General features: G+C 41.1%; 1 protein-coding gene across 1 annotated transcript in view; it reads left to right on the top strand.

Annotated features, from left to right (window-relative positions):
• Nucleotides 1–4,873: 4,873 nt before the first annotated feature.
• OXCT1 (3-oxoacid CoA-transferase 1) overlaps nt 4,874–13,939 on the top strand; it is a 79,528-nt gene continuing 70,462 nt past the window's right edge. The window contains exons 1-3 of the mRNA XM_072359103.1: nt 4,874–5,104; nt 8,000–8,108; nt 9,481–9,571. Coding sequence (XP_072215204.1) covers nt 5,027–5,104; nt 8,000–8,108; nt 9,481–9,571 — 278 coding nt within the window. The 5' untranslated portion in view covers nt 4,874–5,026. The remainder of the gene's footprint in view (nt 5,105–7,999; nt 8,109–9,480; nt 9,572–13,939) is intronic.

Genomic DNA, 13,939 nt, shown 5'->3' with positions numbered 1-13,939 from the left:
CATGTGCTGAACTTTGAAGTTAGAACAGCTTTTCTAAAATCATCTTCCTGGAAACAGGGTATATTAGAGCCCGACATAGTGAGGGATTCTTGCTGCTGAAAAGAGAGTTTAAGTAGCTTTTTAAATAGCAAATGTAACACTTACAATAATCTGTAATGCAGTGAAACAGTTTACTGGCAACAGGCTAGGAGACCTGGATCTTTCTGTTTTATGGTTAATGGTCGAGAACTGTGTGTACTGTGAACAGCTTTGTGTTCTTCTGCTTGGCACATTTAATTTATGGGTTCCTGCAAGTTTTTGTCTGGGACAACTTGCTTATAGTAAACATCACCTCACTCTCCAAATGTTACAGACTGCTGTGTTCATAATTTAGTGTATTTTAGCTAAGACAGAAATAAAGTAATTTGATTAAAAAAAAAAAAAAAAAAGAGAGAGAGAGAGAGACCTTAACTGTTCCCACAACTTAACTGCATTAATTTCAGAGTTGCAAAGTGGTTTGGTGTTACTACCTAACTTGTGGTAAGTTTTTTTGTTTTGTTTTGTTTTGCTTTGTTTTTATTTTATTTTTTTCATTATAAAGAGCTTTATGTTGGATCAAAGCAAATTAATTCTACTAAGCAGGATTTTAATTAATCTGTGTGGCAGTATAATAACTGAGAGTCAAGTGAATTCGTTGGCATTTTAATGGGAATCTGAGACACTTCTTGCCATTCCTGTAGTAATTCATTTCTATGCAGTCTATGAGATTACTGTGGTTACCTAAATATCTCTGTAGTAAATTTGCTGCAGATGTAGTTCCTAACTGAGGCCTGCTAGTTTTAAGTGAGGATGTCTATGGTAGCTGAAGGAATATAAATGTCAAACTGTGTGTCCTGTTTGAGAATTCAGCAGGATGTAACAGGGCATCTCTACAGTGCTCAGACTATTCTGGGGTTTAACTGGGCATGTTTCATGGTATGGATGATCTTAAATGACTGCATATGCTAAAGCTGTACAGAGCTCCCAAAACAGAGTGGTAAAGTCTGTCAACTGTTAGAATATGTTTTCAAACCAGCCCCTGGAAAATAAAATAACATAAAATAAAATAAAATAAAATAAAATAAATAAAAAAATCTGGATCTTTGAAGAGCTGTTTGGAGCTGGTGAAATTGTGAACAAGAGACCCAAGAGCTTCACAACAAAAGGATGTATGTTCATTAACACAGGGAACTCAGTTGCGATGTAGACTGAACAGCCACCTAGCTCCTTCTATGTGTGCATTTGTAAAGCCAGATCAAAAATAAGACTGTTGTATTCTACCAAAATCAAGGGAGAGCTAAAGGAAATCCCCATTTTCTAAGACTAACCAGGCCTTTTGAAAGTTGGATGAATGAATTAGATGTTTCTTTTTAAATCACCTTGTAAAGAATATAATAAAAAAATCAGATTTTGTCCTGTATCTTAGGTGAAAGCTTAGTTATCTGCATAAGTTGTTCATTTGATTGAAGCTGAGAAATTGAATATAAAACAAAATGACTGTTGCATTTTCCTAATGTATGTGCAGGGTTCAGATCTTGCTTCCAGTTGAGAATACTGACCCAGATATTGATGGAACAGCCCACTGCAGAAGGAAGTCCTGAACTCAAGACAGTTGCTTCTCCAGCAGCTGAACTGAGTGAAGTAATTCAGATAAGAACTGATTGGCACCCAGTTTTGTTAGAGCATGCAGGGAACTGGCTCCCTAGAGACTGGATGATAAATGATTACATGGATTTGTATTGCATATATGGATTTGCATGCCAGACTCTGTCACCAAGAACTGGTGCTGTCCAGCTTAAGCACCACACCCCTGAAATGGATGGCAAAGTCCAAGTTTCACCTGTAACCCATTTCCTCTTTGAAAGTGGTAGACTAGTCTCATGCTTTTCTTCATTTTCAGCTCCAGTATCTGTCCTGTAGTCTCACTGTGCTGCACTAGCTGCAGTGAATTATGGGATGTATGATCTGTTTACTGCATGCAATTTCTGCAGAAGTGGCTCTGTGTTATTGTGTTAATGTTTTTTATTTCTTTCTGTCACTTCCATTTCAAATAAAAGGACAAAGAATTTCTTCACTAGTAGTTTTTTATAGGGTGCCTGGTTTAAAGTGAGTTGTGTTTGTTGATGAGGTTTGTTTGAATGTACCCTGTGTAATGTTACATTGCAGAATCTGGAAAAGCCTGTTACAGTAGTGCTAACCAACATGAACTGACATGCAATGTGACAGATGTTCAGGATTCCTGTTTCCAGTTTGTTTCTGCAGCCCCTTGTGTTATGTTTATGTTTAATCTTCAACAGGGGTAGATTGTAAAATAACCTCATTCTTGCAGAAGAAATCCTGACAAAAAGAAACAGTGAGAGATTAGTAACATTTACCGAAATAGAATTTAAACCAGCCTCCAATATACATCACCTCCACAGATGATGTCTGCAAGAATCTGCTGAATGGGCTTTTTATTTTCCCCCTCACATTCCTCCAGTAAAGGAAGGTTAAATCACTCATCTGTTTTCCAGAGCTAGCAGGTATGCTGTCTGTCACAGCTGAAGGTTATTACACTTAACTAATCCAAACAGTATTGATAACAGTTACTAAATATGTGTCATTAAAGCATAAATAGAGGCACCACCAAGAATCATCTTTTTAAAAATAAAACTGACCTAACCTAATTACTGTATAATTACACTTTATAAATACCCTGGTTTTGAATGGAGTCTGGCATCTACAGTAGTCAGAAAGTAAAGTTTTCTCATAGTCTTACTACCTAACAATACAGCATGGAGCTGTGTCAGGGGAGGCTCAGGTTGGGGGTTAAGAAAATATTATTCACCAGAGTGTGTTTGGGCACTGGAACAGACTTCCCAGGGCAGTGATCGTGACCTCAAGTTGTTGTAGTTCAAGGAGCATTTGGATAATGCTCTTAGTCATAGGGTTTGGATTTTGGATGGTCCTGTGTGAGAACAGGAGTTGGACTCAATCGTTATGAGTCCCTTCCAACTCTGTGATCCTGCGATGTGATGCATGATGTAGACACTTTACTGTTCTGTATCAGAAAGTAGGGCATCTTGCCTAAACTATGAGTGTTATAACGGAAAGCGGAGTAGTATGAAACAAACAAATGAAGCCTACAGATCTTACTCCTTTCTTTGTAATAACCTCCTTTCATAAGGACTTTTTGAATAAGCTGAACATTTATGTGCACATGGTTTATTGATGCATTCAATCATTCATGCAAGTGGTAGCCCTTCCATCCTTGAGGTAAATACATCTCCTGTAAATGCTGTGAGAGGATCTTAAAGCCTAGGAATAGTATTGTACAGGATCTTGTAATTATTTACATATGATGTAGGTCAGCTATAAGTAAATGTTACAGAAATTTTGTAGAAATGAAGTTGTTCATCTCAGTTCTGTTTTTTCCTCCTGTACAGCCAAATGAAACAAAACAGTTGGCCTGTTTGCCAGCATTACTGACACAGAGCCCAACAGGGACACTTCACTGCTGACTGCAAGGCTTGTGTGTTAGGTGAACTGTAGCTGTACCAGCACTGCTGAGCATGCATAGGAAGCATGTGCAGTAGTGTGGTGTGTCAGGGGCCAGTGCTACACAGCTGCCACATGCTGCTGGTGGAATTCACAGGCCAGCACCTGCAAGGATGGACCAGCACTGACCAAATGAGATGGATGTGCACAGATACTTCAGAAGGAGACCAGAAGCACTCTCTCAGAGTAAATTACCCTCCATAATTTTGTTTATGTGGCAAAAGCTGAGTTCAGCGAGGCTGGTTGGCTGTGCTGCAGATAAGAACAGCAATGTGACAGGCAGGGAATGTGACTTAATATGATGACTGTTTTCGGGGGGAGGGGTGGGTTCTCTTTTCCTACGTCTACACTGCCTCTTGTATTTTCCTGTGAATCTTTGTTCCATTTGGCATCTCGTGATATGAACTGTTCACTTGGGGGTATTTTTAGAAGGTATAAATAATGGTGAAGGCATGCTTTGAATTTTCCTCCTAGCAGATACAGGAGTGCTGGCACTAAAACGTTCACATCATGTGACTGCTTAAACAAGTATACAGCTATTCTAGTAACATTTTCCACCCAAAGACACCGTCTAACTGCCTGGTAGAGACCACGTGCTGCCTGGGACTGGCTAACCTTGAGTGCTCTGCATCTGGAACTTAACCATTCACAGCTCGCATCACTAAGTTTAATGCTTGTGGTTTCAAGTATTGATCAGGAGCTGACAGGACAGAATGTTGGGTTGCTGGATCCCCTTCTCTGGATGTGCAAGAAAAGACAGATCTGCAAATATGCTTAGCACACCTTCGGTCACATCTGAAATCCTGAAAGAAAACTTGACAAGGATACGTTTGTTGGCACAAGTTGTCTTGCTGTACCGTGGAGCATCACCAGTAAAGCAGAGAACACACAATTCACCACGGTGATGATCTGTAACGTTAATTAGTATTCCACGCTGGTCCATGCGAGTTTGGCGTCAGTCAGAACTTCGTTAAGAACCGACCTGCTGGCCGCGTTCTTTTTTTAGCGTGAGGAGCGCACGCTCGGGAAGCTGCGGAGCTGGGCTGCCAGCGGGCTCGAGGAAACCGGGCAGGGCTACGACGCCGCTCGCTGCCGCCGACGGCCGACCCCCGGGGGATGCCCAGGTCCCGGGGGCCGCCCCCGGCCACCCACAGCGGGCGCCAGACGCCGGGCGACGGCGGCGTGAGCGGAGCGCTCGCCCCAGCGGGTCGCCCCGCTCCGGCTCCCTCAGGCCGCGGCCCCTCGCCGCGCCACCGCCCCTCGTCCAGCCCCGCCTCGGGCGCAGCCGACGTCAGTGGGCGTCGGTGCCGAGCCCCTCACCCTCCTTCGGCACACGTGACCCAGAGCTGCCGTCCTCAGCGTGCCTGGATCATCCGCCCGACGTTGGACGGCCGCCTCCTCCTCCTCGCCTCCTGCTCGCCTGCTGCCCGCAGCCCCTCCGCTCCTTCTCCGATAGCCGCGCAGCGCGAAGATGGCGGCGTACAAATTCCTGCTGCCGCCTCTCGGCCGCCGCATCCTCCTTCCTGCCGCGCGGGCGTGGGGCGCCGAGGTAAAGCGCGGCGAAGCGGGCTCCTCCCGCGGCGGGGCTGCCGTGACCTTGGCGGGATCCCCGAGGCGAGCGCAGCGCCCTGCCGCCCCGTGCGCGTCAGGGAAGGGATGCTTGCTAATGTTTCTTAAATATATTTTTTGCCATTAATGAGACGCTTCCGGCCCTAGGGAGGCAGACGGGCAGCGGGACTGGTAGCGAGATGCGGGGCGGTGACCTTGGGCCGGGCCGCGGGTTCAGTTCTCTTGCTGCCTGGCCGCAGGACGTGGCTTTTTGTCCCGGCTCTCTGCCCGGGCAGCGCTCCGCACGCGCTGCAGGTGCGGGGCTGCGGTGCCAGGCGCAGGTGTCACAGTGCGGCCCTCCGCTGCCTGGCGTCTCGCCCTTACTTTCCAGGGAGAGAGGGAAGGGGGAGGGCGGAGGTTGCGCTAAATCTCGCCGCTCTGGTGCTTTCCAGCCTGCGTGGAGCCAGAGCTAATTAATTGTCTTCCTCAGGTAGCCGTACCCATGGCTTTTCTTAGCGTTACTGTGCTTTAGTTGAAAAAACAAATTTGTTTGCTTTCCAGTGCTCATAGTTGCCCCATATCATGTCTTTATGAACAAACAATCATCTTTTTTAACCTTTATTCTTATTACTAACTTTATGCTTTTCTGTGAATTTTGCCTTTCTCTTTCTCCCTGTTTTGCTGTCTTTTGCAAAGCTTCTTTCTCTTCATTTGACCATTCTGGTCAACTCCTCTGTTCCCAGTTGTCCTAGTTTTGGCTTGCATACAGTTTTCCGTAGTGTCTGGCTAACACGGTGCTGTGTGTTGGATTTTGGGACGTCATCAACTGTATTTTCACTCTGTGTGTTAGCACTTGCTGAGCTGCACTTATACAGAGCTAAGGATGTTTCAGCTTCTTACACTGCCCTGCCAGCGAGGGGCTGGGAGGGGACAGAACCAGGATAGCTGATCCAAACTGGCCCAAGTGATGTCCCACATTACATGACGTCATTCTGAACAGTAGAGCTGGGGGAGTTGGCTGGGGTTTCTGATGCACAGAGATTGGCTAAGCATTGGTCGCCAGGAGGTGAACAGTTGTGTTGTGCATTTCTCACCTTAGGTATTCTTTTTTATTATTCCCCCACTTCCTGATCTCTTAAACTGTCTCAACCCACTGGTTTTACTTTGTTTCCCACAGTTCTCTCCACCATCCCGCTACCCGCTAGGGTAGTGAGCTGCCTGCTGAGTTAAACCAAAACTCTACTACCTACTTTGTGAACCTGGGCTGCCAGAGTTGCAGCTCCCTCCTCCAACTCAGTGCTGTCACAGCCTCTTGCTCTTAAATGATTTAGTGCATGAGGAAGGGGCTGAGAAAAACATACTTAGTATAGTAGGATGGGAACACTTATTGGAGACACCCAGCCTGCTAACATGCTGGATATTGGAGACACCCGGCCTGCTAACATGCTGGATACATGTGCTGTTCCTTTGTTCCCTACTGTTATGGGCAATTAGGAAGATTTACCACGTGGTCGCTTAAGAATGTTCTTATCCATGTGAATATGGGGATACAGCAGTACCCAGCTTCCCTCCAGCCCAGTTGCCCTCCTTAGCTGCCCTGCTGTGCCCACCTGCAGCCTGGCTGTACTGAAGTGCCTGGTGCTGCTGGCACTGCTCTTTTTGCCATGCCCTTGCCAAATGGAGCCAGAAGGTGCTTTGCAGTTTGACTGCAGTTCTGAATAAATATTTCTGAAAGAAAGAGCCGTGGTGCAGCAGAGAAGGGTCTCTTTCTCAGTACTACAGTTCCCATTTAGAAATATTTTTTCTGAGCTCATCAAAGCAGATGAATGTTCCCAGTGGAAAGGAAATAGGCCTTCATTCAGAAAGCTTTTCTTAATATGCAGTGCAAACACTTCTAACCTTAATTTTATGCGGGAGGCAGTTTGTGTAATCTTGAAGCTGAGCCAAAAATTACTGCCCTGGTTGTAAATGAGTCTTAAGACAACTCTGTAGAGAAGAATTGTGCCATTCTCTTTAAATTGTGTATAGCTTGTTCGTTATTTACTTGCTTGTTCTTCTTTCTCTAGGATTTCCCATTTACACTGTAAAAGGAGTGGAAACACCAATAGCTAGTATATTAACCTACAAGTACTCCAATTTTTTTGAGATTTGAGATTGTGGTAGCTTCATCACTTGCTGCTGGAGCACTGGCTCTGGCCAGTACTTGTCCATGATGATAACAGTGGAAAATAATAAAAGGGAGGAAAAAAAAAATAAAAATAAAGGAGTTAGGATTGCTGCAATCTAAGAATACAGCAAAGGAATTGTGATGATTTTGGTGTAACAGCTGTGCCACAAATTGTAGATTTCACATTTACCTTCCTTTTTTCATGCATTTATATCGGTGTCCCTGATTCTAAGTTGTTCTCTATCACTAAGATGACTTGAGACTGCACTAGGAGTCTGGGGGAAGGTTCATGCCATCAAAGGACATCTGGTTACTACAGTGCTATTCTGCTTGTTGTTCTTTGGCCTCTCTGTTTTGAGTTTGTATTGATGTTGGCTCTCTACTTGAGCATCTTGTATGCTCAGTGAGTTTGTACCTTTGAATCCATAAGTAATAATATATGAATGAGAGCAATGTCTTGGTTGCTCTAGCTCATGTTGAGGAGTGCAGCAATAGGACAAGGAGTAATGGCCTAAAACTTCTATAAAGGAAGTCTGTGTTTTAGGTAGCTGAATCCATTCATCATTGTCTCCTTCCACTTCCCTCTCCATCCTTCCACAGTCATTTAGTGTTTGTGGTAGCAGTATCTTTTCATGTACACCACCACCTTTATTTACCAGGGGCATGGTCATAATTACAGAGCTGCCATATATTGCTTTTCATTCATTCACTTCTTTATTATTGTTCCAGGCTTTTGGATGCTATTTTTCTACCAGCTGTCATCGGAACACCAAATTTTATACTGATCCTGTCGAAGCTGTAAAAGATATACCCAATGGGGCAACTATACTTGTTGGTGGTAAATACTCATATTCTTTATGAGCACAAACTCTTATTCTATAGATGAGATACTTCTGTTTTTGTTCTTATAATATTAACCAATTTGATGATGTGTATACTTGTTTGGGTACTTTAAACAGGTAATTTTCAACTCTGCAAATTGTGATAAGCAAAACTCCATTTCTTAGGTGAGGGAAAAAGCTTCAGAAAAACCTTAAATGTTTTGCATGGTAATAAAGCATTAGGCTTGAACTGTGCCAATTTGGACACTGAAAGTAAACTCAGTCTTTTGGATTAACAGCATTATTTCAGACAGTGAAGAAATGTATTTAGATTAGACTAGGTTGATAGTAGTGTTCTCTATCTGTACCTGCCTTTTCACTGGCTCTCTGTGATCTTGAACAAATCACCTAAGCTGTTTATGGCTGTTGGAAGTGAAAGCACTACTTATCTACATTATTCTGAATGTGTCGTATTTCCAGAAGAGTTAAGAAATTGCGCCACATTAGCTTTCAGTGTGACTAGAGCTTTTGAATATTCTGATGATTTGCACAATTTCTTGTTCAGGCTACTCAAAGAGTATCTCTTTATTTAGCTTGATACTGGAGGAGAGCAATGAATGTAGTGTTTAAAACGTGGGAAACATCATTGTAGTAATGCAGAATGACAAATAGGGAGAGGGTTTTTATTTGTTGTTGTTGCTGTTTGATAGGGACAAATGAAAATCTGAGATCTTGTTGTAAACAAAATGCTAGTAATCATAGTATCTGAGCCTGGCCTAGGACCTAGACACCTCAAATGTACCATTTTGTTTCACTTTAGGCTTTTGAGGTTTTTGCATAATGAGCTGGGGTATAAGGTGCCTCAGCCTGGGTGGAGATCTGGGTTATCTTGCTTCCAGATTACAGAATTTAGGCAGTTAAGGTTCCCAGATTTTTATCACCTAATTATAGGTTATGCTTCATGGGAGAAATCTTTGCTCCTTCTGTTTGAAATTGTTCTGTGCAGTAAAGAACTGAAGCTTAGTTGGGCTGAAAGAGGAAGACTAATGAGCATAAAGACACGGTGAGCAGTTAAGACCTGCGTCAAGAAAGACAAGATCTTGGAGCCTTGCTTCAAAGGCCACTTGCAAATGGGCAAGTGATGGTAGACTGCTTTCTTCCATCCTGGAAGCATCTAGTTGACTGGGAGATTTCAGTATGAGAGTACAACTCTTTCCAGAAGCGTTACTTCTTTTTTGTGTAATTAGCTAAGGTGTTTCTTTTTTTTTTTTTTTTTTTTTTTTCCTGTTCCAAAAATACTTTTCAATTAACCAATGCATGTTCTCACTTTGGTTTAAGCTGTTCTTTCAATCACTCATTACATTTTCAATATTCTTTCATTTTGCATAGGTTTTGGACTGTGTGGAATTCCTGAAAATCTCATTGGGGGTCTACTGAAGACTGGAGTAAAGGGTATTACAGCAGTCAGTAACAATGCAGGGTAGGTATATTTGTGTTTGTGTCTTCATAGGTATAGCCTATAAGTACAACCTGTTCTGTTCCTGTGAGAATGCCAATATCCATGAAGAAGTATTACTTCTCAATGTAAGCATTTTCATGTTAACTGATGCAATTGGTTTTGGAAGTATTATGTTTGGAACAAGCCAAGAATACAGTTCTCTATGTATATTGAAATTTGTAGGGAAGAGTTGTAGATGCTGTAGAACACAGACATTATGTAAATTTATGTGTATTTTACTGATTGTAGCTGAAAATATCAGAAATTTGTATGTCTGTAAAGATAGGAATTTTTTCTTTGACTGCACTTCAGTGCTTTCTGACAACGTTTTATTGTAGGTGTGCTACTTTAAAAAGAGAAAAAGGAAAAAAACTTCACAGCAGCAGTAGAGAATATGTATAATGGAAGAGTGGAAAGCCTCTTCGGAGTACCTTGAATTTATTTATTTTTATAAATGTTTGCCCATGAAGAAATTCATGTGAAATCGTGAGTTAAAATAGTTTCTCAGCTTCTCATTATGGCAAGCTTTTAATCAAGCTGTTTGTTCAGAATCCCTGTGTCTTTACATAGAAAAATAACTACAGCCACTTATGCTGAAGTGCATCATTACAGAATTGAAATTAAATAGAAGAACTGACATACAGAATATAGTAACATATTTGAAACTGATCTGCTCAGTAAGATTGATGTTCATCTCCTTGCATCATGTTGTTGACTAGTGTCTGCAGGAGGCCCTAAATTTGGTTCAGTGACTTACCCTACTAAATATCACCTACAGCAACAGTATAATTCCAGTGTTATTTGGTTCACTGTGAATTTGAAGAGTATGGACTGGTGTCTCCTATTAACACTGCACATTCTTTAGCAATAGTTTTCATTAGGAGGCTCATTTTAAACCCTTGCCTTGTGAAATATGAACATTTTCAATGCAAGGTATATGGAGTTACAGTGTGGATGATAAGGAAGCCCACGCAGGAGAATTCTTGCCTTTTTTTTTTTTTCCTTAAATGATGCATATTTTTCAGTGAATGGCAATTCCTGTGTTGTTACATTTTCTGTGACCTGTTTCATTTTGATGGATGCATTTGAGATGAAATCATAATGAGGATTTTAAAGGATGAGGGAACTGTTTTTTTTTCTTTTTCCTGTGCTTTCATCAAATAAGATGTATGAGCATCTGAGGCAGAAAGTGGGTATAAAGAACTCGATTCCTTGTGTGAAAAAAAATAGATGCCTGACCCTGCTTCCTCAATTCCACCGGCCTTGACAAAGAAGCAAATTAGATTGGGTTTATCTAGTAATTCTTTGTGCTGTTATGTGTACGTTATTACATCTCAATTATGCTTTGTCCACAAGAATGTATCCATTAGATTTAAAAAGTGCTTTGCATCTGCATACTTCTATTTTGTACAGCCGCTAGAGCCTGTTACAAAGGGCTGCTGGAGCAGCAGTTGTGCTGGACTTTACTTGTAGGAGACAGCGTATATTGTGATTTGAAAATGCTTGAGAACATTTGGGGGTTTCATGAAGTCTAGTTTTTAGTCTGGTATTGAACACCACCACTTATTTTGAATTTAACTTAATAGAGCTGCCTGTTCTGTTGTTTTTATTTATTGTCTTACTATTATATGGAATTTAGTCTGCTATAAGTTGGTAGGGTTTGGCATCCAGATTAAATCACAGGTGTTGTCATTGATAAAATTGGAGTCTTCACCACAGTTAATAATGTCATTTATGCATCTTAGAATCCTCTTGCAGTGGAGAGGAGGAAGAAGGTTCAGCCAAGTTTAGAAATACTTGGCAGTGTATGGAAACAGCTAAAGAGGGAGTGGTATGTACACAAGATCTTATGTTACTGTGCGGTACTGAAGTGAAATAGGGTGAAGATGTTGTCAAGACCTTCCTAAATTCATCTTTGTTGCTGGCAGGTGAAGTCTTTGTTTTTTGACCTGTGAAAGACTTGCCAAGGATGGGATGTATAGTGATCTGTGAAGCACTTTTGTGCACCTTGGTTAGAAACTCGATACTGCTTAACATACTGCCTGTTGCTGTGCACTGCTGTAGTGTGTAAACTCTGCACTAGCCAGTGAAACAGCACGTTTAAGAGTAGTTACTCTTCTGCCAAGCCAAACAAGGCAAAGTGTTTGAAAGGGAAGCAATACAAATATCCAGTATCTCTGCTATTTACACAGCTTGCTCCAAGTGAAGCTGGAACTTGTGAACTGGAGAGATAGTGAAAGATATTATGGTGCTAGGGTAGGTGTTTTATGATACAAACTCTCACACCTTTCTTATAACTTGCTTCGACAGTTTTACTTGTATTTTAAGTATTTCCTTTATGATATTTGATTATGTCCTTTAATTTAGAGGATTTTGTCTCAGTAAATTTCTAGAATCCATTTCATTTCATGTTTGCTTTGTTGCAGTTTAAATTTGATTAATTACACTCAGCACATCCTTTTTTTAAAACCTGATTAACTTAATTCCCAGAGCAGTCATGGTTAACACACAATGCCTTCTTGCGTGTGTCTGCCTTATGGATTCATAGTATCTCTTGCATACTGACTTCAGTAGGCTTGAACATTTCAGGTCAGTTCTTGCCATGGCTATCACAGTGCAGTCTTTTAGGATCTGCATTACAACCACAACAGAAAATGTGTCCTTATTGGTAGCAGTCAACAGAACCAAAATATTTTAAATGACAGTTTAAGAAATTAGTTTCAAATTACTGTTTGTAATTAATGGTACTTAATAAAATGGTCAACTAATTCTGGGTATAATCTAATTCTGGTATCAGCACTTTGATTCTTTCTGTCCCATTTCAATGAACTGGGTTTGTTCCATTACTTGTACTAGCTGCACATGTGGTCTAATGTGCATACTTCCCTCTGGATTTTGTCTGGTTTTTGGACTTATATATACATTATTTTTGAACATTGGGGTTTTACTTACAGTAAAAAGTAGAGAAGTCACAGCTAGTATATTTTAGTTTGTAATCATCTGGGTGATTATTTTAAAGAAGACTGACAGTATGCTGTCAGATTATCACAAATTCAAGCCATCTGATAGAAGGCATTTCCAACCTCTTGAGCCTTTTGTGTCCTGTGCCCTTTTTGTAAAAGATTTTTTTTTTTTTTTTTTTTTTTTTTTAATATATATATATTACAATGTTATGCCTTAGTAAGGAGAAAATAGCTTTGTGTTAAATGTTTATTCCTGTGCCTAAGTTCACTAAGTCACGCAGATCCATTGAAGCCTGATTTTGGTAATGGACAACTGTGGAGTCCCCAGGGAAGGAGTTACTCTGTGTCAGTTTTTTGATTCATTATTTAGATGGTAAATTTACTGTATCACTTGGTACTGCATGTTGTAAAGCACGAATGGTATTTTTCTGTTCTTAGCAATGTTTTTTCCCTGTATTTGAAACAGGACTAATAATGTAGAATGTTAAGGTTTATCTCAGTTGTCAATAATTGCTCTGAAGTGAATGCCTCTGTTAAAACTGATATGTCTGCTATCTTTGCCACAGCCTTCCTAATTGTTCTTTTGTATGTAATTACTGTTCCCTAATTTGTTTTGTGTTAGTATGTCTGTCTCCTTCCTTTTAAGTTAAAAACAACAACAACAACAAACAGAACAAAGCCCTCAAGGACAGGTTTTGCTCCAAATTCACAGAGCGTTGAGATGTGTTTCCACATAGTATATCAAGGCTGAAAGTGAAGATCACTTGATTTGGAGCTAAAAATATAACTGAAAAGTTATTGGAGAGCATGAAATAAGCTGGTATGTATGCAGAGATATAGTCAAGATGATACTTAGAGTATCTTATTAGATATCCAAAATTAAACATACTTTTAAAAGCAAAATGTGTAGTTACCAATGACTCTCTCTCTGCTTATGACAAGTTGCCAAAGTAATGGGGAGAGGTCTGTAAGGCATTTCTAGTGTTAGGTTGAGTATTTGGGTGATTTTCTTCCGCTCTCCTCCCCCCCTAACTTACATTCTTTGTAAAAGTCCTAAACAGATGCTTTTTACTACAGCTGTTAGATTGTTGACCTGGTGTGAACTTTAAATCTCTCAAGATCTGAGCAGGTCATTTTGTGGGGAGAGGAGGGCTTTGGAGGAGGAGGATGGTTGGAGAATGGTATTATTGAAGTCACTGGAATAGGAAAGACAGTTTCTCTAAGAAGGCTTTAGTAGCAGATGGAGAAGTGTGCAGTGCAAATACTGTGGAGAAGGAGCAACAGAGGGGATTTAGTGCTCAGTCATGGTGAAAACTTGCAGGCAGTTCTTCAAGTCTCCCACTAACCATAGAATCCTTTTTCTTCCCTTTTCTTTAGAAGTAGATTA

The sequence above is a fragment of the Excalfactoria chinensis genome, chromosome Z (genome assembly GCF_039878825.1).
Source record: "Excalfactoria chinensis isolate bCotChi1 chromosome Z, bCotChi1.hap2, whole genome shotgun sequence".
Lineage (NCBI taxonomy): Eukaryota > Metazoa > Chordata > Aves > Galliformes > Phasianidae > Excalfactoria > Excalfactoria chinensis.
This window is presented reverse-complemented; position numbering and strand designations above follow the sequence as displayed.